The sequence below is a fragment of the Salvelinus namaycush genome, chromosome 34, assembly GCF_016432855.1.
Source record: "Salvelinus namaycush isolate Seneca chromosome 34, SaNama_1.0, whole genome shotgun sequence".
In the NCBI taxonomy this organism is placed as follows: domain Eukaryota; kingdom Metazoa; phylum Chordata; class Actinopteri; order Salmoniformes; family Salmonidae; genus Salvelinus; species Salvelinus namaycush.
In genome coordinates, this window is record NC_052340.1 from 34,404,607 (window position 1) to 34,418,689 (window position 14,083).

The following is a 14,083-nucleotide window of genomic DNA, read 5'->3' on the forward strand; positions in this document are numbered from 1 at the left end:
AAAACATTAATTGTGACCGAAATATGACACCTTAAATGATGGTAACGACTACAGTGCATTGTTACATTGCTGACCTTTGGCCTCCATCTCACCCAAACTCTAGCCACTAGCCGGGTCACGCATGATGTCATAGCATTATTTGCATGCAGTGAGTGCAGCTCAGAGAAAAACACCAGCTGTGTCATAACACCCATTAGACAGCGTCTGTCTGGACTGAAGAGGAGACGGCAGTCTACAGCTTGTTCTAGAGTTGTTATGATGGCCTTTTACAATGGCTCAGAACCAGAACTTCAGCCAGTCAACACATTCATTAAAACAATCCTAACCAATCTGCGTTAAACTAATGAATGTTGTAAACTAATGTGTTGCTTGTGGGTTGATTCTAATTGAAGAGATAAAACAGTCTGTAAGGTTGAAGATGCTGTAGAGCTGGGTAGGCAATGTGGATAGAAATCCATAGCATTATAATTGTACTGAATTCATGAGAAAAACATCTTGATGCACAGTAGGCCTTTTCTAGGCTATACTTTCCAATGCTGCTCTAAATGGCAACTGCACAGATTTGACTGCTGTCTGAAATGATTAAAACATAGGATATAGACACTAGAGGTAGACCGATTAATCGGAATGGCCTGGCCGATTGTTAATTCATAACAACCGAAAATCGGGTAAAAAAAAATTACACCTTTATTTAACTAGGCAAGTCAGTTAAGAACACATTCTTATTTTCAATGACGGCCTAGGAACGGTGGGTTAACTGCCTCGTTCAGGGGCAGAACGACAGATTTTTACTTTGTCAGCTCAGAGATTCAATCTTGCAACCTTACGGTTAACTAGTCCAACGCTTTAAACCACCTGCCCCACGAGGAGCCCGCCTGTTACGCGAATGCAGTAAGAAGCCATGGTAAGTTGCTAGCTAGCATAGCATTATCTTATAAAAAACAAACAATCAATCAATCATAATCACTAGTTATAACTACACATGGTTGATGATATTACTAGTTTATCTAGCGTGTCCTGCGTTGCATATAATCGATGCAGTGCTCATTCGCGAAAAAGGACTGTCGTTGCTCCAACGTGTACCTAACCATAAACATCAATGCCTTTCTTAAAATCAATACACTGAAGTATATATTTTTAAACCTGCATATTTAGCTAAAAGAAATCCAGGTTAGCAGGCAATATTAAACAGGTGAAATTGTGTCACTTCTCTTGCGTTCATTGCACGCAGAGTCAGAGTATATGCAACAGTTTGGGCCGCCTGGCTCATTGCGAACTAATTTTCCAGAATTTTACGTAATTATGACATAACATTGAAGGTTGTGCAATGTAATAGGAATATTTAGACTGATGGATGCCACCCATTAGATAAAATATGGAACGGTTCCGTATTTCACTGAAAGAATAAACGTTCTGTTTTTGAGATGATAGTTTCTGGATTCGACCATATTAATGACCTAAGGCTCGTATTTCTGTGTGTTATTATGTTATAATTAAGTCTATGATTTGATAGAGCAGTCTGACTGAGCGATGGTAGGTACCAGCAGGCTCGTAAGCATTCATTCAAACAGCACTTTCGTGCGTTTTGCCAGCAACTCTTCGCAATGCTTCAAGCATTGCGCTGTTTATGACTTCAAGCCTATCAACTCCTAGGATTAGGCTGGTGTAACCAATGTGAAATGGCTAGCTAGTTAGCGGGGTGCGCGCTAATAGCGTTTCAAACGTCACTCGCTCTGAGACTTGGAGTAGTTGTTCCCCTTGCTCTGCATGGGTAACGCTGCTTCGAGGGTGGCTGTTGTCGATGTGTTCCTGGTTCGAGCCCAGGTAGCGGCGAGGAGAGGGATGGAAGCTATACTGTTACACTGGCAATACTAAAGTGTCTATAAGAACATCCAATAGTCAAAGATATATGAAATACAAATCGTATAGAGAGAAATAGTCCTATAATAACTACAACCTAAAACTTCTTACCTGGGAATATTGAAGACTCATGTTAAAAGGAATCACCAGCTTTCATATGTTCTGAGCAAGGAACTTAAACGTTAGCTTTCTTACATGGCACATATTGCACTTTTACTTTCTTCTCCAACACTTTGTTTTTGCATTATTTAAACCAAATTGAACACGTTTCATTATTTATTTGAGGCTAAATTGATTTTATTGATGTATTATATTAAGTTAAAATAAGTGTTCATTCAGTATTGTTGTAATTGTCATTATTGCAAATAAATAAAAATACAAATCGGACGATTAAATCTTTTTTTTTTTGGTCCTCCAATAATCGGTATCGGCGTTGAAAAATCATAATCAGTCGACCTCTAGTAGACACTCCTGTTAACTACAGACAACCCAGCAAAAACACCTACAAGCATCATAAAATCATATAATTCCAATGACACACAAGACAAACACATACCCACTCCCCCAAAACACATACATACTCGCGCCTACCCCCTGTCCCCCTCTCTCCTACCAGTTTGATGTGTTGTATGGTGGCCTCTCTGGGGACGTCCATCTGGATGTAGATGCCGGTGGGTAACAGGAAGTCCACAGTGACCAGGTCCTCTCCAGACAGCTGGGAGTGGGCTGCCCACAAGTCCATGAGGTTTGTCATGGCGGGAGGCATCGCAGGGACCAATACCCAGCTCAACCATAAGGACCTGGGAGGAGGAAAGAGGACCGTTAGTGGGAGTAACCATGAACTGCTGAAGAACCACACAACCGCATGGTACACAACTCAGACTTCTTCCAATTCCTATTGGCCTATTGAGATGCAGGCATAGTCTGATGCCCTTTACTAATGACTAAAGGTTGGATGGTGTCTGGCTGAGGAGCCTGTTATACTCCATCTTCACCCCCGGGTGGAGCCCTATATAACACAGACAGACTGGCTATGGTTGGGTGAGCGCCAGCCCTCAGAGGAATGCCCACTAAGCAAACACAGGAACAAAAAGGTCACCAACCTCTCTCCTCACCCATGACAACATGCTCTGGTTTCCCCCCTCGCCTGGACCTGAGGCCGTTGCCAAGGCAATTATCAAGTAAACGGGGAGTCAAGGTAAATTTAGCTGCCATTTCTCAAATCCCCCTGTGAGTGTGCAATGACGGATGTTCGTGTGGGACTAGAGTTGCCAGGTTTTCAAAATTCCCTTCTAAAATGTAACGGATGTGATGTTTCTGGTTTTAGGGGGTGGTTCAAGTACCACCGCCCAAACACACACAACAGTAAGTGCTTCAGCAGCTTTGGTAAAGAACCGCATGCTTCCCAGTTTCCATTCTGGCTCAGTGTTTCACCACAATAGACCATCCACACTCACAGTTGCCTTTCTGTAATGTCCTATTCCTAAAGAGCTTGTGTTTAAGTGCTCCAACAGACCACAGTTCAATCTCCATTTTGGCTCAATAACACTAGGCCAGTAAATCAAGCAGCAGCCCCATTGTCTCTAATGGTGTTAAGTGCTTGGGTCCATTTCGGCTCTGCAGCGAGTACAGGATCATGCCCATTTGGAGCCACCATCTTGGCCACTTAACATGATCAGCTATGCAGATACAACTGTTCTTTGACTGCCATTCAACACTCTGAACTAGAACTGGCCATTCTCTCAGAGAGACAATTACTGAGCCATCAAGACAGGGCTAAGTAAACACACACACACACACCGACCCATTGGTAAGTTGTAGAACTAAGCACTAGAACGATAAACAAAAAAGGATCAACAGCGACCATATCGATCACTTATCGCAGGCATTTTGCTGATGTCATTCATTATGATAAGTAGCCTATACTAGAGAAATGTGAAGTTTGAAAAGAAATAAGTTTGCTGATATGGGTGATTGTTAATATGACAATTGATGGTGATACAACCATCAAACTAGTAGTAGTAGTTTAAACGCATTGTTCTATTTCTCGTTATCTCATCAATTCAGGTAATTCATCGTCCCATGGATTTTTGTACATATCCCCCAACTCTACTAAGCACCTCGTCAAATGTGCAGTTGAACGCCTGTCTCAGACAAACAATGCAGGAAGCCAGAGGGTGACGTCATGGAGGAGCCCAGTTACAAACATGAAAGGAAACGTGACACCACAGTGCGTCTGTCTGACACAGTCACAACTACAATGAGGAAACACACACTGGACATCAGTAGACTGGCGGCAATTGCAATGGGTGTGCTGTACAACGACATACTATGGCATGGATGGAGCTGCCTGACATGTCTGCTTCTGCCACACACTGCCACACACACACACACACACACACCCTCCAGGTGAGCAGGGTTACCAGGTGCATGATGGAAGCCAGCCAGCCAGAGGTCTGATTCTGGGTCAGGTTTCACAGGGAGAGGGAGCTGATGTGAGAACAGAGGACAGGCCTGGGGGAGAGGGGCTGGTGTGAGAACAGAGGACAGGCCGGGGGGGAGAGGGGAGGGGCTGGTGTGAGAACAGAGGACAGGCCGGGGGGGAGAGGGGAGGGGCTGGTGTGAGAACAGAGGACAGGCCGGGGGGGAGAGGGGAGGGGCTGGTGTGAGAACAGAGGACAGGCCGGGGGGGAGAGGGGAGGGGCTGGTGTGAGAACAGAGGACAGGCCGGGGGGGAGAGGGGAGGGGCTGGTGTGAGAACAGAGGACAGGCCGGGGGGGAGAGGGGAGGGGCTGGTGTGAGAACAGAGGACAGGCCGGGGGGGAGAGGGGAGGGGCTGGTGTGAGAACAGAGGACAGGCCGGGGGGGAGAGGGGAGGGGCTGGTGTGAGAACAGAGGACAGGCCGGGGGGGAGAGGGGAGGGGCTGGTGTGAGAACAGAGGACAGGCCGGGGGGGAGAGGGGAGGGGCTGGTGTGAGAACAGAGGACAGGCCGGGGGGGAGAGGGGAGGGGCTGGTGTGAGAACAGAGGACAGGCCGGGGGGTGAGGGGAGGGGCTGGTGTGAGAACAGAGGACAGGCCGGGGGGGAGAGGGGAGGGGCTGGTGTGAGAACAGAGGACAGGCCGGGGGGGAGAGGGGAGGGGCTGGTGTGAGAACAGAGGACAGGCCGCGGGGAGAGGGGAGGGGCTGGTGTGAGAACAGAGGACAGGCCGGGGGGTGAGGGGAGGGGCTGGTGTGAGAACAGAGGACAGGCCTGAGGGGACTAGAACCTCACATATCCAAATCAAATCAAATTTTATTTGTCACATATACATGGTTAGCAGATGTTAACGCGAGTGTAGCGAAATGCTTGTGCTTCTAGTTCCGAAAATGCAGTAATAACCAACGAGTAATCTAACCTAACAATTCCACAACTACTACCTTATACACACAAGTGTAAAGGGATAAAGAATATGTACATAAAGATATATGAATGAGTGATGGTACAGAACGGCATAGGCAAGATGCAGTAGATGGTATAGAGTACAGTATATACATATGAGATGAGTAATGTAGGGCATGTAAACATTATATTAAGTGGCATTGTTTAAAAGTGGCTAGTGATACATTTTTACATAAATTTCCATAAATTTCCATTATTAAAGTGGCTGGAGTTGAGTCAGTATGTTGGCAGCGGCCACTAAATGTTAGTGGTGGCTGTTTAACAGTCTGATGGCCTTGAGATAGAAGCTGTTTTTCAGTCTCTCGGTCCCTGCTTTGATGCACCTGTCCTGACCTCGCCTTCTGGATGATAGCGGGGTGAACAGGCAGTGGCTCGGGTGGTTGTTGTCCTTGATGATCTTTTTGGCCTTCCTGTGACATCGGGTGGTGTAGGTGTCCTGGAGGGCAGGTAGTTTGCCCCCGGTGATGCGTTGTGCAGACCTCACTACCCTCTGGAAAGCCTTATGGTTGCGGGCGGAGCAGCTGCCGTTCCAGGCGGTGATACAGCCCGACAGGATGCTCTCGATTGTGCATCTGTAAAAGTTTGTGAGTGTTTTTGTTGACAAGCCAAATTTATTCAGCCTCCTGAGGTTGAAGAGGCGCTGCTGCGCCTTCTTCACCACACTGTCTCTGTGGGTGGACCAATTCAGTTTGTCCGTGATGTGTACACCGAGGAACTTAAAACTTACTACCCTCTCCACTACTGTCCCGTCGATGTGGATAGGGGGGTCTCCCTCTGCTGTTTCCTGAAGTCCACAATCATCTCCTTTGTTTTGTTGACGTTGAGTGTGAGGTTATTTTCCTGACACCACACTCCGAGGGCTCTCACCTCCTCCCTGTAGGCCGTCTCGTCGTTGTTGGTAATCAAGCCTACCACTGTAGTGTCGTCCGCAAACTTGATGATTGAGTTGGAGGCGTGCATGGCCACGCAGTCGTGGGTGAACAGGGAGTACAGGAGAGGGCTCAGAACGCACCCTTGTGGGGCCCCAGTGTTGAGGATCAGCGGGGTGGAGATGTTGTTACCTACCCTCACCACCTGGGGGCGGCCCGTCAGGAAGTCCAGTACCCAGTTGCACAGGGCGGGGTCGAGACCCAGGGTGTTAAATGCTGAGCTGTCGTCGATGAACAGCATTCTCACATAGGTATTCCTCTTGTCCAGATGGGTTAGGGCAGTGTGCTGTGTGGTTGCGATTGCGTCGTCTGTGGACCTATTGGGTCGGTAAGCAAATTGGAGTGGGTCTAGGGTGTCAGGTAGGGTGGAGGTGATATGGTCCTTGACTAGTCTCTCAAAGCACTTCATGATGACGGAAGTGAGTGCTACGGGGCGGTAGTCGTTTAGCTCAGTTACCTTAGCTTTCTTGGGAACAGGAACAATGGTGGCCCTCTTGAAGCATGTGGGAACAGCAGACTGGGATAAGGATTGATTGAATATGTCCGTAAACACACCAGCCTGCTGGTCTGCGCATGCTCTGAGGACGCGGCTGGGAATGCCGTCTGGGCCTGCAGCCTTGCGAGGGTTAACACGTTTAAATGTTTTACTCACCTCGGCTGCAGTGAAGGAGATCATGCAGGTTTTGGTAGCGGGCCGTGTCAGTGGCACTGTATTGTCCTCAAAGCGAGCAAAAAAGTTATTTAGTCTGTCTGGGAGCAAGACATCCTGGTACGCGACGGGGCTGGTTTTCTTTTTGTAATCCGTGATTGACTGTAGACCCTGCCACATACCTCTCATGTCTGAGCTGTTGAATTGCGACTCTACTTTGTCTCTATACTGGCACTTAGCTTGTTTGATTGCCTTGCGGAGGGAATAGCTACACTGTTTGTATTCGGTCATGTTTCCGGTCACCTTGCCCTGGTTAAAAGCAGTGGTTCGCGCTTTCAGTTTCACGCGAATGCTGCCATCAATCCACGGTTTCTGGTTTGGGAATGTTTTAATCGTTGCTGTGGGTATTACGTCGCCGATGCACTTTCTAATGAACTCGCTCACCGAATCAGCGTATTCGTCAATGTTGTTGTTGGACGCAATGCGGAACATATCCCAATCCACGTGATCGAAGCAGTCTTGAAGCGTGGAATCAGATTGGTCGGACCAGCGTTGAACAGACCGGAGCGCTGGAGCTTCTTGTTTTAGTTTCTGTTTGTAGGCTGGAAGCAACAAAATGGAGTCGTGGTCAGCTTTTCCGAAAGGAGGGCGGGGCAGGGCCTTATATGCGTTGCGGAAATTAGAATAACAATGATCCAGGGTTTTACCAGCCCTGGTAGCACAATCGATATGCTGATAGAATTTAGGGAGTTTTGTTTTCAGATTAGCCTTGTTAAAATCCCTAGCTACGATGAATGCAGCCTCAGGGTGTGTGGTTTCCAGTTTACATAGAGTCAGATAAAGTTCGTTCAGGGCCATCGATGTGTCTGCTTGGGGGGGAATATATACGGCTGTGATTATAATCGAAGAGAATTCCCTTGGTAGATAATGCGGTCGACATTTGACATAGTTATAAAAACACAGAATATCTGTGGAAACAGCAAATGGGCAAATTAAGTGTGTCAGAGAATTGGTGTGTATGCGCATGGCCTGCCCTAGTCTTTTGGTTGGCGTGCCTGTCATGCCAGAAAGTGTCCCCCCGCGTCACAATGGGATTCAATAAACTATTAGCGTCCGTTGCTATATCAACGGTGTGATGACCTAATGTAACGGCTGTGAAATGGCTAGCTAGTTAGCGGGTACGCGCTAGTAGCGTTTCAATCAGTTACGTCACTTGCTCTGAAACCTAGATGTAGTGTTGCCCCTTGCTCTGCAAGGGCCGCGGACTTTGTGGAGCGATGGGTAACGACGCTTCGTGGGTGACTGTTGTTGATGTGTGCAGAGGGTCCCTGGTTCGCGCCCGGGTATGGGCGAGGGGACGGTTTAAAGTTATACTGTTACATTGATGCTGTTGACCTGGATCACTGGTTGCTGCGGAAAAGGAGGAGGTTGAAAGGGGGGTGAGTGTAACGGATGTGAAATGGCTAGTTAGTTAGCGGGTACGCGCTAGTAGCGTTTCAATCAGTTACGTCACTTGCTCTGAAACCTAGATGTAGTGTTGCCCCTTGCTCTGCAAGGGCCGCGGCCTTTGTGGAGCGATGGGTAACGACACTTCGTGGGTGACTGTTGTTGATGTGTGCAGAGGGTCCCTGGTTCGCGCCCGGGTATGGGCGAGGGGACGGTTTAAAGTTATACTGTTACACTAATTCACCTAATTCTAGAGATTACAGCAAAAATTACATTATTTTCATCCCCACTATGTAAATAAAGCTGATTTTTGCAACAATTCAGCTGTTTAAACGATTAAAAAACTAACTAAAAAGATGACCGTATTTTGCATGACAGGCCCACCCACTTCGTGGGCGAAACCTTTTAGGGGCTCCCCTCTTGACGGGCGACAAAAAAAATCTTCAAAAAATCTGATTTCAAGTAATTTTCCTACAGTTCTACACATTTTTCCACGGGGTAGAGAGAAAATGTCACAGTTTTAAAGCAAGCTTTCTGAAAATGTGCAGTTTTAAAGCTAATTTCCTGCAATTCTACCCATTTTGCTATGGGGTGGAGAGTTTTTATTTTTACCTATATTTAACCAGGTAGGCTAGTTGAGAACAAGTTCTCATTTGCAACTGCGACCTGGCCAAGATAAAGCAAAGCAGTTCGACACATACAACAACACAGAGTTACACATGGAATAAACAAACATACAGCCAATAATACAGTATAAAAAGTCTATATACAGTATGTGCAGATGAGGTAGGATAAGAGAGGTAAGGCAATAAATAGGCCATGGTGGCAAAGTAATTACAATATAGCAATTAATCACTGGAATGGTAGGATGTGCAGAAGATGAATGTGCAAGATGATACTGGGGTGCAAAGGAGCAAGATAAATAAATAAATACAGTATGGGGATGATGTAGATTGGATGGGCTATTTACAGATGAGCTATGTACAGGTGCAGTGATCTGTGAGCTGCTCTGACAGCTGGTGCTTAAAGCTAGTGAGGGAGGTATGAGTCTCCAGCTTCAGAGATTTTTGCAGCTCGTTCCAGTCATTGGCAGCAGAGAACTGGAAGGAGACGCGGCCAAAGGAAGATTTGGCTTTGGGGGTGACGGGTGGGTGCTGCTATGGTGACCCGTGAGCTGAGATAAGGCAGGGCTTTACCTAGCAGAGACTTGTAGATGACCTGGAGCCAGTGAATTTGGCAACAAGTATGAAGCGAGGGCCAGCCAACGAGAGCATACAGGTCGCAGTGGTGGGTAGTATATGGGGCTTTGGTGACAAAACAGATGCCACTGTGATAGACTGCATCCAATTTGTTGAGTAGTGTTGGAGGCTATTTTGTAAATGACATCGCCGAAGTCAAGGATCGGTAGGATGGTCAGTTTTACGAGGGTATGTTTGGCAGCATGAGTGAAGGATGCTTTGTTGCGAAATAGGAAGCCGATTCTAAATTTAATTTTGGATTGGAGATGTTTAATGTGAGTCTGGAAGGAGAGTTTACAGTCTAACCAGTCTAGTCAGAACCGTCCAGAGTGGTGATGCTGGACGGGAGGACAGTTGCGGGCAGCGATCGGTTGAAGAGCATGAATTTAGTTTTACAAACATTTAAGAGCAGTTGGAGGCCACGGAAGGAGAGTTATGGCATTGAAGCTCATCTGGAGGTTAGGCGCCTCCCGGGTGGCGCAGTGGTCTAGGGCACTGCATCGCAGTGCTAGCTGCGCCACCAGAGTCTCTGGGTTCGCGCCCAGGCTGGGCTGGGTTCGCGCCCAGGCTCTGTCGCAGCCGGCCGCAACCGGGAGGTCCGTGGGGCGACGCACAATTGGCATAGCGTCGTCCGGGTTAGGGAGGGTTTGGCCGGTAGGGATATCCTTGTCTCAGTATGTAAAATGTAATAAAAAATGTATGCACTCTACTGTAAGTCGCTCTGGATAAGAGCGTCTGCTAAATGACTAAAATGTAAAATGTTAACACAGCGTCCAACGAAGGGCCAGAGGTATACAGAATGGTGTCGTCTGCGTAAAGGTGGATCAAAGAATCACCAGCAGCGAGAGCGACATCATTAATGTATACAGAGAAGAGAGTCGGCCCGAGAATTGAACCCTGTGGCACCCCCATAGAGACTGCCAGAGGTCCGGACAACAGGCCCTCCAATTTGACATATTGAACTCTATCGGAGAAGTATTTGGTGAACCAAGCGAGGAAATCATTTGAGAAACCAAGACTGTTGAGTCTGCCAATAAGAATGTGGTGATTGACAGAGTCGAAAGCCTTAGCCAGGTCGATGAATACGGCTGCACAGTAATGTCTCTTATCGATGGCGGTTATGATATCGTTTAGGACCTTGAGCGTCGCTGAGGTGCACCCATGACCAGCCCTGAAACCAGATTGCATAGCGGAGAAGGTACAGTGAGATTAGAAATGGACGGTACTCTGTTTGTTAACTTAGCTTTCAAAGACCTTAGAAAGGCAGGGTAGAATAGATATAGGTCTGTAGCAGTTTGGGTCTAGAGTGTCTCCCCCTTTGAAGAGGGGGATGACCGCAGCAGCTTTCCAATCTATGGGATTCTCAGACGATAGGAAAGAGAGGTTGAACAGGTTAGTAATAGGGGTTGCAATAATTTCGGCAGATAGTTTTAGAAAGATGGTCCAGATTGTCTAGCCCGGCTGATTTGTAGGGGTCCAGATTTTGCAGCTCTTTCAGAACATCAGCTATCTGGATTTGGGTGTAGGAGAAGTGGGGGAGGTTTGGGCGAGTTGCTGTGGGGAGCGCAGGGCTGTTGACCGGGGTAGGGGTAGCCAGGTGGAAAGCATGGCCAGTCGTAGAAAAATGCTTATTGAAATTCTCAATTATTTTGGATTTATCAGTAGTGACAGTGTTTCCTAGCCTCAGTGCAGTGGGCAGCTGAGAGGAGGTGCTCTTATTCTCCATGGACTTTACAGTGTCCCAGAACTTTGAGTTTGTACTACAGGATGCAAATTTCTGTTTGAAAAAGCTAGCCTTAGCTTTCCTAACTGCCTGTGTATATTGGTTCCTAACTTCCATGAAAAGTTGCATATCACGGGGGCTATTCGATGCTAATGCAGAACGCCACAGGATGTTTTTGTGCTGGTCGAGGGCAGACAGGTCTGAAGTGAACCAAGGGCAATATCTATTCCTAGTTCTACATTTTTTGAATGGAGCATGCTTATTTAAGATGGTGAGGAAGGCACTTTTAAAGAATAACCAGGCATCCTCTACTGACAGGATGAGGTCAATGTCATTCCAGGATACCCCGGCCAGGTCGCTGAAGTGTTTTAGGGAGCGTTTGACAGTGATGAGTGGTGGTGTTTGACCGCAGACCCATTACGGATGCAGGCAATGAGGCAGTGATCGCTGAGATCTTGGGTGAAAACAGCAGAGGTGTATTTGGAGGGCGAGTTAGTTAGGATGATATCTATGAGGGTGCTCGCGTTTACAGATTTGAGGTTGTACCTGGTAGGTTCATTGATAATTTGTCTGAGATTGAGGGCATCAAGCTCAGATTGTAGGGTGGCTGGGGTGTTAAGCATGTCCCAGTTTAGGTCACCTAGCAGCACGAGCTCAGAAGATAGATGGGGGGCAATCAATTCACATATGGTGTCCAGGGCACAGCTGGGGGCAGAGGGTGGTCTATAGCAAGCGGCAACGGTGAGAGACTTGTTTCTGTAATGTTGAATTTTTAGAAGTAGAAGGTCAAATTGTTTTGGTACAGACCTGGATAGTAAGATAGCCTGCAGAGTTCTCTCTTTGCAGTAGATTGCAACACCGCCCCCTTTGGCAGTTCTATCTTGGCGGAAAATATTATAGTTAGGGATGGAAATTTCAGGGTTTTTGGTAGTTTTTCTAAGCCAGGATTCAGACACGGCTAAGACATACGGGTTGGCAGAATGTGCTAAAGCAAACAGAGAGTAGGCTTCTAATGTTAACATGCATGAAACCAAGGCTTTTACGGTTACAGAAGTCAACAAATGAGAGCACCTGGTGAGTAGGAGTGGAGCTAGGCACTGCAGGTTCTGGATTAACCTCTACATCACCAGAGGAACAGAGGAGAAGTAGGATAAGGGTACGGCTAAAGGCTATAAGAACTGGCCGTCTAGCACGTTCGGAACAGAGAGTAAAGGGAGCAGGTTTCTGGGCACGATAGCATAGATTCAAGGCATAATGTACAGACAAAGGTATGGTAGGAAGAGAGTACATTGGAGTTAAACCTAGGCATTGAGTAATGATGAGAGAGATATAGTCTCTAGAGACGTTTAAACCAGGTGATGTCAACGCATATGTGGGAGGTGGAACAACATGGTTGGTTAAGGCATATTGAGCAGAGCTATAGACTCTACAGTGAAATAAGACAATCACTAACCAGGACAGTAATGGACAAGGCATATAGATATTAGGGAGAAGCATGCGTAGCCAAGTGATAGTATGGGTCCAGTGAGTGGTTGGGCTGGCTGGGTACACGGCGATTCAGACAGTTAGCAGGCCGGGGCTAGCAAGCTAGTAGTTAGCAGGCCGGTGCTAACAAGCTAACATAAGGGCCTTAGAGGGACGTCGCGATGGGGGAAAGTCTGTTTTTGCCTCCTCGTGCGGTGATGTCGATAGACCAGTCGTGGAAATAGTAGGGTTCCAAGTAGCAGAGGGGTCCGAGTCCAATTGGCAAAATGGGTATAGTGGTCCAAGAAACTGGCCGATGGATCAGCTAACAGTCCAATATGCTCTAGATAGCTAGCAGGCCGCGGTTAGCAGAATGGGCCTTCAGGGGACGTCGCACCTGAGGGGCCTGTTGGGATCCTCGGGCAGATTATGCCGGTATTCCAGTCGTGAAGGATCGGCGGGGTTCCGTGCCCCGTATCGGCAGTAGAAGGGGTCCGGATATTGTAGCCGAGGAGTGGGCTTCAGGAGTAGCCCAAGAGCCCTAGCCGGGAGATGGGTCAAGCATGGGCTGGCGCCATGCTAGTTGGTGCTTGCCCTGGGACGGAAACGTGAGCCAGGAGTAGTCAACCCGGGTTGCGGTTAGCTAGCTGCCATGATCCAGATGAAAAGTTTCAGAGTTTGCGGTTGGAACCCGGGGATATGGAGAGAAAAATAGGTCCAGTATGCTCTGGATTGAAACGCATTGCACAAACTGGCGAGAGCTTTCCGAGCTAAAGGTTAGCTGATGACCGCTAACAGTGGTTAGCTGACTGATAGCTGGTAGCTAGTTAGCTAGCTAGCTTCAGTTGAGGTATTCCAGTTTGGAGGTTAAAAAAAATACTTTAGAAAAAAACAGATCCACACCACATTGGGTGAGGCGGGATGCAGGAGAGTATTTTGAAGTTGATGTTTAGGAAAAATATTAAAAAGAATGCGAAGAAAAATATATAAAACGATATATACATGGGACGAGACAAGACAAAGACGTCTGACTGCTACGCCATCTTCGAAAGTTCTTTTTTTTGCTGTTTTAAAGCTACATTTCTTGAAATTCCACTAGCAGCCCTAAGCGTACACTTATACCTGGAGCCGGCCCAGTGTGCGTATTTCTGTAAGAAATTTAACACTGGGGACTGAATACAAAACGTGTGATACATGTGTCCCGAACTTAGCTAAATGAACATACAGTTGAAGTTGGAAGTTTACCAACACCTTAGCCAAATACATTTAAAATCAGTATTTCACAATTCCTGACATTTAATCCAAGTAAAAGGTCCCTGTCTTAGGTCAGTT

General features: G+C 47.2%; 1 protein-coding gene across 1 annotated transcript in view; it reads right to left on the bottom strand.

Moving 5' to 3' along the window:
- Positions 1–14,083, bottom strand: part of LOC120028622 (phosphatidylinositol 4,5-bisphosphate 3-kinase catalytic subunit beta isoform-like) — a 69,026-nt gene that overhangs the window by 23,323 nt on the left and 31,620 nt on the right. The window contains exon 3 of the mRNA XM_038973836.1: positions 2,474–2,660. Coding sequence (XP_038829764.1) covers positions 2,474–2,626 — 153 coding nt within the window. The 5' untranslated portion in view covers positions 2,627–2,660. The remainder of the gene's footprint in view (positions 1–2,473; positions 2,661–14,083) is intronic.